Here is a 13,286-nt window from a genome sequence, read left to right on the forward strand (position 1 = left end):
TAATTTTTCTGCCTTGACCCAACAAAGCCCTTCCAGTTCAATATACAATAGGGTAATGGTTCACGAGTAAAGATCACGATTTATTTCCTAAAAAAATAAAATAAAAGATCAATATTTTTTTTTCTTTTATATCATAATATTAGTATAAAATATTAACTGATTTTATTGATAATTAATTTTTATTGAAAAATTTAACTAGTCAATTAATAAAATCTCTCATTTCAATCATGTTTGTTTCATCTAAAAAAAATTAAATTTAAAATCTTTCTTAAAGAAATCAACTATAATACCACTCTAATTAACTACATGTAAAACAGCAATATTAATATTGTGTGTTAGTTACTTTGCTTAATGTTTAAACGTTAGAAAATTAATTCTCGAACATTTAATGAAAATAAATTATCAGATTAAATTAAACGTCTATTTTAATTATAGTTAATGATTCACAATGAATACCAGTTAAATCAACTTTATTAAACTTTAAAAGATATCGTGTAACTAGTTGTCAAATGGACACTTGGTTGTATAACAATGGACAAAAAGAAAATGTTGTGTAACTAGTTTGTCAGCTGTGGTTTGTCAGGTTCTTATTCTTTCGATTAGAATAAGCTAAATTGATCGAATCCAACGATATTAAGCAATCTTGTGTATACTTTTTTAAGCTTTTCTTATTAAAATTTATTTAAATATATTAAGGATTATCAAATATTTAAAAAAGGTTTAAATATAAAAATAATTGTGATTTCCATAAGTTAAAAATATTTTTTCTTAAAACGTGTGAGATGATAAAAGCGAGAGTGCAAATATTAAGTTAGTAGTATGATATATATATATATTAAATAATTAAACGTCGATTCTGTAAAATAATATATCTAATATCTTTCATTTCTCATCAAGCTAAATAGGTAAAATAGCTAATCATACTAACTGTCTTGGTAAACACTGAAGACTCTTCTACATGGCAAAAAACCAAAGCACAATTACACGTTACTTGGTACTTACCCGAGTATGACTGAATTAAAAAGTTATGGATAATGTTACGAGTTTAATTGTCATAAAAAAATTTAAACAACAATCAATTCAAAATCATCCTTAAGATAAAATTTTAAAATAATTATTCAAACAATTAATAAATTATAATTGTTTATAATTGAATGACAATCAATATATTTAAATTAAATTCTAAACAGTGGCGAATCTGATAAGGAGCTGAGGGAGGCCATGGCCACTCAAACTTTTAGTTTTATATACTATATGAGTCATACTACATACATACTAAAATTAGAAGAATAGACTTTCACACATTCTATAAGGAAAAAGCCAAATGCCCATGCTATAACAGCCACTTAATGTTGTAAGAAGCACATGTTCTAACTAAAATACGAAACACAATTGTCTCTGTGTTTTTCCTTTCTTTGCTCGAATATATTACTTGACTAGCTTTCCTAAGTCAAAACATTTTAGGGCCAAAAAACTTCACAAAACATTAAATAAACATTGTGAGGCCAAATCTTCCAGCTATATTTCCACCAAGAAAATATCACCCCTTATAATTTCAACTAAATTGCTTAAGTTTTATATCCAAAATAAAACTGCATAAGCTTCCTGTGTTACTTAATGAACCTATAAGCATCACCATTCATCAACATTCATGAGAGTAAGCACAAAGGTCAATGTAAACGAAGGATTCTTCAGCCTCCCGAAGCCATAGAAGGTCAATGTAGGTTTTCTAATTAAGTTCTTTTATATGAATTTTGTGATTTTCTTATGAATTTTTTCTTCAAATTTGGTTATGATTTTGGCAGAAATATGTTTATTTTCTTAAATTTGTTGAAAAAATCATTGATTTTATGTATTTTTGTACAAACTCTGTTTATCAAATAACTTAATTTGACTCGTAGAGTTTCCATAAGATTAATTTAAACATAAATTCTCTAAAAGAAATTATTCAGTAGTAGACAAAGGAATAAACTCGTTAAAAAAACCTAAAGAGTATTATTAATAAACTAATAATATTTAAATTACCATAAGAAATTATATCATAAAAATTTTATAAGTTTAATTATTTTGGCCCTTCCAAAATTTTAGTCAAACTCCGCCAGTGATTCTAATACTGTTATAAATTATTGCACTCAAATTTCTTGCAATATATTTTTGGAACTTTTTTTTTTATCTATTTTCTTTATCATATCACACATTTTATTTTATTTTTCTCTTTCTGCCTCCCTCCTTTCTAACTAATAGAAGTTATTTCTTGAACTACATTAACGACTAGTATTGCACAAGTTATTTCATGAAAAAATGCACAGGTACAACTGTTTTTTGTTCTAAAAAAGTATAACTTTTTATCAATTAATTTGTTAGTTGCTATTAATGAGAGATTCGAATTAATATAACATTTTTTTTTTCTCATTTATCATGTTAAGCTCATAATTTCATAATACAAGTACAACTGTATAAAGTCAAAGAAGCGATTGAGTAGCTTGTGTTTATAGAAAATAATGTGCTCGATTCGGAAGATAATAGAATCTGCGAAAGTAGATTCTGTTGTCTCATATGGCAACGAGACGAGGGTTCCATTCCAAAAGTGATGGATTAGATAGAATGAAAGGTATCATTGTGTTAGAGTTTGGACGTAAATAGGCAAGATCTAGATATCTTAGGTTTTGTTTGTATCCTTTTCTAGTCATGTTCTCCAGGGGTGTAACGCGCCAACGCAGACTGGACATAGGCCCATACGAACAAACTTCTAACTCCACCTTAAACCCTTAATAATGTAGCGCGTGTTTGATTTTCTGTTGATAAAAGTTTTGTGCTTGTTTATCAAGAAACGATTAATTATAACCTAAACAAAGAAACAATTAATTATCACTTTTTGCTTATATATTTGAGAATTTTGTATGGACGAAAAACTAAAGACCATCAGTATCTAATAAGTACTTTTCGTTAGTTCAATTTTTTTTTCATGAGATTTGTACGAAATGACATGATTAATGTCCAATCAAATATAACTTTTTCGTTCATTTCAATTTGTGTTCATACTAATTAATAATATCCACATTTCATATCAAAGATCCTCTTCCGGATCCATCTCTACACCTAGAAAAATTAAAAGCCCAGGCACATATATAGAAAAAATGAAAAGAAGAAAACAAATGATGGAGAAATAAAAAGATTGAAAAACTGTAGAGAGTTAGAGATAACTCTGCCCGAAGAGGAATCATGTCCATTTCATGTCAATATGTTATGAGAACTCCTGTGTGTGTTCATGATCGAATAAAATTCTATGACAGATAATGCCAACCAATGTTCCAATTTTAATTTATTTTTAATAATTTATATATATATATATATATATATATATATATATATATATATAACTCGTTATATATTTAGATATAAAGTTGTGAACCATGTTTTACGGGAGTCAACCTAAAACAGTTTATAATTTTGAAATAGATGCATCAGAAGACGATGTGCACCCAAAGTGATGTAATGTTTAATTTGATACATGTTTAATCGTTGAAGATCTGATCACAGATACCGAGTGAAGGCCAAATCAAAACAAATAAAAACAAGCCCCCGCTCTGGCTGTCTCGTGCACACATGAAGACGAAAGGGAGAGATTCGCTAGCTCTCAAGTTGGAGCTATATAGAGCTGTGATGTGGGGAACTTATAATATTATTGAGTGTTTGATGGCTTGTTATCGTCATTGTGGCAGACCAAACTGTGCCTCCAACTTCCCTTTGTTCAGTCTCAGCCCACATATTACTGTTCAGAATTCCCTTTCATTACATATATTCGATCTTTTTCCAAATTAAAGCATGCAGCTTCTATACATACCTCTTAATTTGTTATCAACTTCCCATCATTGTCTACTTTTGTCAAAATCAAAAGGAGCAACATATAATAAGGTCATTTTAGGTAATATATCATCAGCAATTAATTATGAGAGCAAAATTAAAGATTACAAAAATTAAGATAATCTTTTTTAATGCATATAATCATTCACCTTGTTACATCATCCTCGTATCGGTTTATCTCATACAATACAATTAAATGAGGTCATTTTAATTATGAGACATATATATGTATATAGTGAGGGTACACTATAAAGTATTTCATTCTAAGAATTTTATATATATATATATATATATATATATAACTGTTCAATTATAAATGATTACGGAAAGGGAAGTAGGTGTTCTCTTGTCAGTCCATGTCAAGATAACTACATCTAGCATGCCCCAATCAAGGAGGAGCTTGTTGGGGTTAGAGATGCTTGCCCTCGTTGACTCGTTCTTTTCTATAATTTTCAGCCTACACTTCAGAGTCTTCAATATCAACCTCTATATATCTTCTATCCTGTTCATCAGCTCATGCACTTTCTCTTCAACATACATGTTCTTGTGCCGTACCATATGTAGCAAAATCGCAACATGCCCTATTACAACTAAAAATGACGTATATTTTAGGGGAACTAGGATATACTTGAGTTAAGAGTCAAAGATTAATTATTTGAAATACTAATATCTATTTAAGAGATTATTTTTTCTTAATATATGTTTTTCATACACACGTGTTATGGATAAAAAATTATGTACATTTGTGTGACTATATTTTTTTTAGAGAAGTGTGTGTCTATTTTTTATGCTTTATATTTGCTGAAAATTAAATACTTGTTATATAACAAGTTAGTTAACGTAAAAATCATTTGAATTTTTGTTTAAATAATATTATCACTTTATATTAATTTAGGAGGCTTGTGAGTTGTGATGGAGTCCAACTAAGTATATATCCCACGAAAGATCCCTGTCGATCCCTAGTGCCCAGAAATCCTTTTCCATGTGAGATTTTCTGCCAGGTGAATCTAAAATGCATGTTAATGTAGATCCTCGTATCAAAAACACTATAATATATTCAGTGAAAGTCACTTATGCGGATTTCATTTCGTCGTTGATTCAAGTTTTGTAATGCTCCTTAGGTGTTTCTTCATCTGCAGACATCTAATTGGTTGGATCAAAAGGTCTATTATTAACGCAATCTTTATTCACGCACAAACGTCAACTCCAACTTGATGGCAACTTGCTAGTTGAGTAGTATATAACTTTATTCTACCAAAAAAGAATCAAATATCCCGCGTAATTGTTCCCAAAAATAATAACGGGTGGCAACCAGAGAGATTGCAGATGGATTTAAAAAAACTTTAAGTTATCAAGTATTTTAAATAGGTGATTATGCCTTTTAAATATTGCACAATATCTGTAAATATATATAATATAAAAATAAATTAAAAATAATTTAAGGGTTAATTGTTTCATTAGTAATGAAAATAATTTAAAATAGAAAATTTTCGTTAAAAAAAATTAAAACCAGTTCAGCTAATAGAAATATAGGATATTACTTTGGTGAGGATTTGTAAAAAGAGAATTATTACGTAATGTTGATTTGGAATTTTTTTAACATTCTTAAAATAATTTAAACAAAATATAACTTTTAATTAATTACATAATTAATGAAAATATATTAAAATGTTTTAATTTCAGATAAAAGCTCGAACGACTTGCATTGCAACATAAAAAAAAGTGTCTGTTTGAAAAGAAGAATTATATAAATTATTTTGTTTTCAAAAATGAGAATTTGAATTTATAATATAAAAATATATAATATTTATAAAATCATTTTTAAATATTTGTGCATATCTCCTTAAAACTACACAATTACAAAACAGTTTAATTTGTAAAAGAAAAAAAATTATTTTGGCCTTTTTTTATAGACAAATTTATGCCTACAAATTATAATATTTAATGTTTTGTATTTTTTTTTGGTAAATTCGTGTTTAGTTTAGTCATACTAAAAATAAAGAATATTCAAAATTTCAAATCAATGTTCCCCATTTTGTGTTTCTTTATTATTTTTTTCTTTTTTTTCTTCCATTCATATTTGTCGACAATTCGAGTCTTATCGACAAGTGTTTCAATAAAAAAATTTAACATTTTATTATATTTTATGTAAATAAATTAATTTAATTCTTTAACCAATAACTTAATTATATAATTAGCTAATGTTCTCTATTTTTTTAGAAAGTTTATTAAATTTTATTCCTGTTTAAGACCATGCATGCTCTACACTTTTTTCTGGGATCCATTCAGTACATCTTATTTGCTTCTATTTTTTATAATCTCAATATTCAATTAAAATCTAAGCATGCTAATTTTAATATTTAATATTTTTATTTTTTGTTAAATTAATATTTTGTTTAAATCGTGCTAAAGACGGCAGATACAAAATTTCAAAACTATGTTTCCCATTTTGTGTTTATTTTTTCTTTGTCTCCCACTCAAATTTGTCAGTCGACGGAGATAACAATATTTTTGGAGTCTTACTAACAATTATCTTAAAGACACTGATTAAGAAGTCATTAAAAAAATATTAAATTTATAATGATAATGTATTCATAACAATTTATTAAAAAATTTAATATTTTAATGTTATTTAAATTTTTTTATAATAGTTGAATATTAAAAAATGTATTATAAAAGAAATTACTTACAATTTTTTTAGCAATGTCTTAATATTTATTAGAATAGTGATTTATTATTTCAACAAATTATTGAATATTATTCATCTAATTAACACTGTACTGCACTCTTTTTATTCATTCACCACACCTTAATTCCTTTCTCCTCGTTTTTTTACCTTCTCATCTCAATATTCAATACCTTTTCAATAAGAGAGTATGCATTCTAAAAAAATATATATAAATCAAGTCTGTACTCTTTAAAAAAAGAATAACAATTATTACATCATCTTTTTCTATCCACTCATTCACGTGTTTTACTCATTTTGTAACACATGATTATTTTATATTTTTATCTTAAATAAAATATTTTTTTAAAAATGACCTATAATTCTATGTTTTGTTTATAATTTTTTAAAATTAATAAATTTTTGAACTAAATGGGAAATAGAGAAAAGGAGAAAAAAGTGTGAGATAATATAAGTTACATAATAGAGAAAAAAAATGAGTCATGATAAATATTTTTAAAAACAAATAAATTTAAATAGAGAGGCATTTTCAAATATTAATTTCCAAAATATATTTAAGGCATTTTCCCTACCTTTTGTAAGTATATGTGTAATACTCAATTATGCCGAAATGAAAGGGATCTAAAGATTGCAGAGGTATGTGTGACTGTATAGTTGAAAATGACTTAAAGAAATTAATTGGTATTACCTATATTAACAAGATGCATTTATTTTTTTGATAGTCCACCACTTAATAATTTCATAATTAAGTGTGTTTTACTTAAACGATTTTGAGATGAATGATTTTTTGAAAAATTTATCAAAAATCGTGTAAGTATCATCAAAACATATTGAACAGCCTTATATTAATTTCTAGGATCATTTATTGATTTTAAAAACACTTATTATTCAGATCTAAAAAAGATTATCTATAAAGACCAACAAGAATGTTTAATAAAATAATAGCGTGTGAGATGTTACAATATGTGCATCAAGATTGAAAAGAATGAATGATTAGTTGGTCTTATTTGCAAGAAAATCCAAGTTTTATTGTAAATTTTGATTCTTTAGGCTTTTGCATTGCATATTTTGTAAGTAAAACGTAAAACTATATCCGGAAATTAAGCAGAAGCTAGCATAGTGAAAATGAACAGTGAGTGGCAGCAGATTTGTTTGAAACCCGATATCGTCGTACGTGGGTGTTATTAATTCTACTTTCAGTTATTGCTTCTTCTCGTCCACTTTGGATTTTAAAGGAAGATAGAACTATATACCCAATGATTCTTCAAGAGACAAAGGAGAAAAGAATGAGGGTTGGATGGAGTCTTGGCATTGCCTGTGAATAAAGTCCATATGCTTGGAATCCTTGAGCCTTCCGCGACTACGATTTTGACCACAACATGAAGATTTTTGAGCTCTCCTCAATTACAGTATTTACCCACATGCAAATTCCCATATATGATGCTAAGAATGTGTGGGGTGATTGAGGTTAAATGTAGTTGTAGGCTATAAAACAGAAGACAACAATGGGAATGTATAATTCATTGCAGAGGTCAGTAAGGTGTGGAGCATCGGCTTGTCACGAAGCTGAGCGGCATCCAATAAGAGAAGGATCAATGGAGTAGGGTTGGAGCTAGAGAGGAAGCCATGCATGCATTGATTGTTGAAAGATTTGGATGATGGTAAGAGAGGCTTTTCACACAATTGAAAAGAAAAAAAAAAGGCTTTAACCCCCTCTGGGACAACCTCTCAGAATCTTTGTTTTCTTTGGATTTTTTTTTAGTTTGAATTTTGAAGCACTGTGTTTGATCTTGGTAAAGACTAACGAGTAAATATCCCTCAGTTCCTTGCTTTCAGTAGTGGGATGAGATTGCGGTTCTCTAAATGAGTACGTACTTTTATATTGGGCGATGATATAAAAAAATTAAAAGAATAATTACGATATAAATTAAAAAATAAAAGTGTACAAAAAATTACATAACTCTTCTATTATTATTTTTATGATTTTTTTTACATTTCACTTTTTTATTTTATTTTCTATCATATTATTTATTATATTTATTATTATTTTTCTTTCTATCTCCTTCGATCAACTCATGAAAAAAAAAAAATAGCTAGGTTCATATTTTCTTAAAAGATTTCCATATCTTTTATTTACCTTCACGTCTCAATTACAGCATTTGGCAGTTACCTACCTCCAGTTAGTTCTTTTCACCTATACAAACAAAAGAATAATAATCCATAAATATCTTATCATTTTAAACACTCATTTAATATTTTTTATTTTTTTTATCACGTTATAAATTCTATTATATTTATATTTTATTTTTCTTTTTTCTCCCCTCTCTAACTGTTAAATAGCTAGCAGAGTGGGGGCCCGTGTAACATTTTTGACTGAGGAACGCTATATCTTTTTACTATATTCTTTATATATTAATCTTTTTAAGTATTGAAAAAATAATAATAATTTAAAAATACTTAATTAATATTTATTAAATAGAACGAGTGTTCGTTACAGGAAGGAGAATAATATTTATTAATATCACTTGTCCTTGAAAAAAATAATAACTCACCTATTGTTCAAAATTATTAAGGTGGTAAATTTTCTCAAACTAATAATATATAAATAATCTTTTATTTTAAATATTTCACAAATACTTCTAATTTTTCTTTATCTCTCTTCTTATTACATTATAAAATTTATTATATTTATATTTTTGTCTAGGCGTTAAATATTATTTGAGTTTTCTATCAAACATTTTCCAATTTCTCTCTCTATATATGAAAATTTTTGCTTTCCATGCATTTAAAAGGCGCACACACCCCTCTAGCCACACTCCCTGGACTAGTGCACTTCACTGACTCACCATTCCCACTTCTTTAAATTCCCACAAGAGGGGTACCACTGGGGGGCAAGAAACAAATACACAAAGAAAGAAATAATTAACAGGGTCTTCTTCTTCTTCTTTCCAAGTTCTTTAATCCCTTCCTTTCTTGGGATTTTCTTGCTGAGAATATCATGGAGTCCTTAAAGGCGCAAGAAGGAGGAGAGGAGCAAGTGAAGTGCGTGTGGGTTCATGGCCCTATCATCGTAGGAGCAGGACCCTCAGGGCTAGCCGTCGCCGCGTGCCTCTCCCACCACGGAGTACCCTACGTCATTCTCGAGAGAACAAACTGCATAACCTCACTTTGGCAACACAGAACCTACGACCGCCTCAAACTCCACCTCCCTAAACACTTCTGCGAACTCCCCTTAATACCCTTTCCCCTCCATTTCCCAAAATACCCCTCCAAGAACCAGTTCATCTCCTACCTCAACTCCTACGCTTCACGCTTCAACATCCGCCCCAGGTTCAACCAGTCCGTTCAGACCGCCCAGTTCGACCCTTGTTCTCAGCTTTGGGTCGTCAAAACCAATGGTTTTCAGTACATTTCGCCGTGGCTTGTGGTTGCTACTGGAGAGAATGCTGAACCCGTTGTTCCCTCGATTTCTGGCATGGACAAGTTTCGCGGACCCATTGTTCACACCAGCGTCTATAAATCTGGTTCTGATTACAAGAACCAGAGGGTTTTGGTCATTGGTTGCGGCAACTCGGGTATGGAAGTTAGCTTGGATCTTTGCAGGCACAACGCCAACCCTTACATGGTTGCAAGAAACACAGTATGTAACTAACCATGTACTAGTAGTGTATACACATGTACTCTTGTTTCCCATGCATGTTTTTCTCATTTGGGTAACTACTTAAAATATGAACAAAACCTAGATGCAGTTACTTAATTAATTGTTTTTCAATCAGATTTGAAGTTTTATTTGGACAATTTGTATTGATCTTTAATAAAGATATCTTTGATAAAGGTTTGCATTAAATATCTTCATTATTCACTTTATCCGTCTAAATGTAATTGTTATATAAGAAAAAAATATTCTAAAACAATTATATTTTAATTTTTTAATATAATATTAAATATTTTTTTTATTTATATTTTTTATGATACACAATAAAATTTATAAATTAATTAATGATGATATAAGGTTAATTTTTTTAAAAAATAATTATTATTTATTTATTAGTTTTTCTTAATAAAATATTTTAGACAATAATTATTTTAAGATGGAGGGAGTAGTATTTACATTAAAGATCAATCTTTATATATGCATGTTTATGCAGGTGAAACTCTAACTTTGACTAAGAAACTACATCTAAGACTCCAAGTTTTGCCGTTAAAATATGATAAATAATGGTCAAAAGTGTGTGTGTTGACTCATGGTTTTATGGTACAGGTACATGTTTTGCCTATGGAGATGTTTGGGTTTTCGACGTTTGGAATAGCTATGGCTCTCTTGAAATGGCTTCCAATAAAGTTAGTAGACAAGTTGGTTTTGGCGGCGGCTAGGTTAATGTTGGGTGACACCGCTCGCTATGGCGTTAGAAGGCCCAAAACAGGGCCTATCGAGCTCAAACTAGTTACCGGGAAAACCCCTGTGCTTGATGTTGGACAAGTCGCTCAAATAAGATCCGGTAACATCAAGGTACATCTGTATTTAAATGAAACCAAATTATATAACCATGCTTCGTTTTCTGATAATAATGTACTTTAAAAATGCAATTAAGCAGCTATTCAATTTTGCTAAGTTTGGTTAGGGTTTGTTGCAGGTGATGGAAGGAGTGAAGGAGATAACAAGAAACGGTGCCAAGTTTATGGATGGACAAGAAAAGGAGTTCAGCGCTATAATATTGGCGACGGGATACAAAAGCAACGTGCCCACTTGGCTTAAGGTAAAAAAAAAAAAGGAAAACAAAAAAAATTGACCTTAATTGCCTTCTGCATGTTTACCTCTATCTTGCATATATATATATATCAGCAATTCCAACTATTTCTTTTCTTATTGCTCTATTTTCTTAAAGGCATATATACACTTTTTGAAGATCTGAAAAACCTTTATTTTGCATTTTATTCAGTTTATTTTTATTTAATCAAAAACAAATAATTATCTCTTATATATATTCTAAAATAGTAGTACTAGTATTTCATACGTACAAGCACTTGTTGAGTCAGTTGGTGGTTTGGGAGTTGGGACATGCATAGCAGAAACCAACAAATGGGTTCTTTTCTTCATACAACAACAATGAAAGAAAGAGAATAAAATGACTTTGGGTTGCAAATTTGAAACTTTTTCATTCTAGTGAAGTTTCATGTGAAATATCCCGTTAGCTACTTGTAAAATCACACCTAAAACAATGCCCCTTTTGTTCCTTTCCGTCGTTCGAGTTTTGAAATGCTTCTGAGTTGAAAAACTGCAGTAATCTGATTTGTTCCTTCTCAGCGTTCCTTCTTCTTTGTTATTCCAAACCAGTTTTTTGAGTTTTCTTTTTCTGGGTCAGGCAAAATGATCAGTGCATGCCAGCCATCACTAAAATGACAAAATTTACAACTCCCCATTTAATCATGATTTTTTTTATAATAATTACTTTTAAAAAATAATTTGTGATTGATTTGTATACTCAACAATAGCATGCCTATTAAATTCAAAATTATTTATGAAACTGCAGAGTTGTGAATCTTTCACGAAAGACGGAATGCCTAAAACGCCGTTTCCAATGGGTTGGAAGGGAGAGAACGGATTGTATACAGTGGGGTTCACGAGAAGAGGTCTTCTTGGAACTGCATCGGATGCCGTAAAAATTGCTAAAGACATCGCTGATCAATGGATGACCGTTAAGGACAGATCATACTGTAATTCCCACATCATCTTTCTCAAGAGTACATAGGATCACGTGTAAATAAAAATGTCCTGAATTTTTTTTCTACCTCTTTACAGAGTTTTTTTTTTTTTTTTTTGTGTATGTACAATTTTGTATTTGCAGTTCAACAGCATTTTTGTGTCTAAACTTTTCACCTCTTGGCTTTGTGTTTAAAAATTAAACAGTTAAGTTCCTAAATGAAATACCTTGTTCAAAGAAAGGACAACAAAATGGTCGGTTATGGCCATGCCTCTATATCAATGAGGCATGATATTCTTGCCTATCATTTTTCATACTTTATTTTATGAATTTAATTTCTCGGTATTATTAATTTTATATTGTTAACCAATAAAAAATTATAATATTTAACTTTTAAAATAATTATTATAAAAAGTTAACAAAATAATTTATCTCATGATAATTTATAATTAGGTTATTGTAAATTTCCTTTATACTACCACATGGACTAATTTCTCTAATTTTATTACCTTTTGAGCATGTATAATAAGTTTTTAAATAAAAACGTGAGTGTAAAATAAGTTTTAACCAATAACAACGAAATCAAGCCTAACATGTTTATTTTGGCTGAACATGTTGCGACTTGATTTGACTTGGGCTGTCTTTGGTTTGATTTTTTTGTTAATTTTTAATAAAATTTTGACAAATAATTATTAAAAATTATTTCCAAACATGCAGGGTCACTGAGTCCAACACAAGCTTAATTGCACGTTTGAAAAAAGAATGTGAAGTTAAAACGTTCCTTCGATTTCAAAACAACGGAGGTATTATTGTTTTTAGGGTTGAAATGCACAAATTATGAAATATTTCATTAATATGAAAATTACCACCTCTATTCCTTCTTTATGTCTTTTAAGGTTATTTTTTAAAAATAAAAAATACAATATTTTTTCTTGAATTTATTAAAATAATTGGGGAGTTTTCTATTTCGCCGTTTTATTTTTCCACTCCACAATAAGTAAATTAATTAAGAACAAAAAAACAAATAAGAATAT

The 13,286-nt window shown here is 29.1% G+C and overlaps 1 protein-coding gene across 1 annotated transcript; it reads left to right on the top strand.

The window, feature by feature from the left end:
- Nucleotides 1–9,484: 9,484 nt before the first annotated feature.
- Nucleotides 9,485–12,300, top strand: LOC114414171 (probable indole-3-pyruvate monooxygenase YUCCA4). Its single transcript, XM_028378497.1, has 4 exons — nt 9,485–10,190; nt 10,812–11,060; nt 11,185–11,307; nt 12,082–12,300. The coding sequence occupies exons 1-4, from the start codon at nt 9,549–9,551 to the stop codon at nt 12,298–12,300; spliced, it is 1,233 nt and encodes a 410-aa protein (XP_028234298.1). The 5' UTR covers nt 9,485–9,548.
- The last annotated feature ends 986 nt before the right edge of the window (nt 12,301–13,286 follow it).

Source organism: Glycine soja, chromosome 6, assembly GCF_004193775.1.
Source record: "Glycine soja cultivar W05 chromosome 6, ASM419377v2, whole genome shotgun sequence".
NCBI classification, from domain to species: domain Eukaryota; kingdom Viridiplantae; phylum Streptophyta; class Magnoliopsida; order Fabales; family Fabaceae; genus Glycine; species Glycine soja.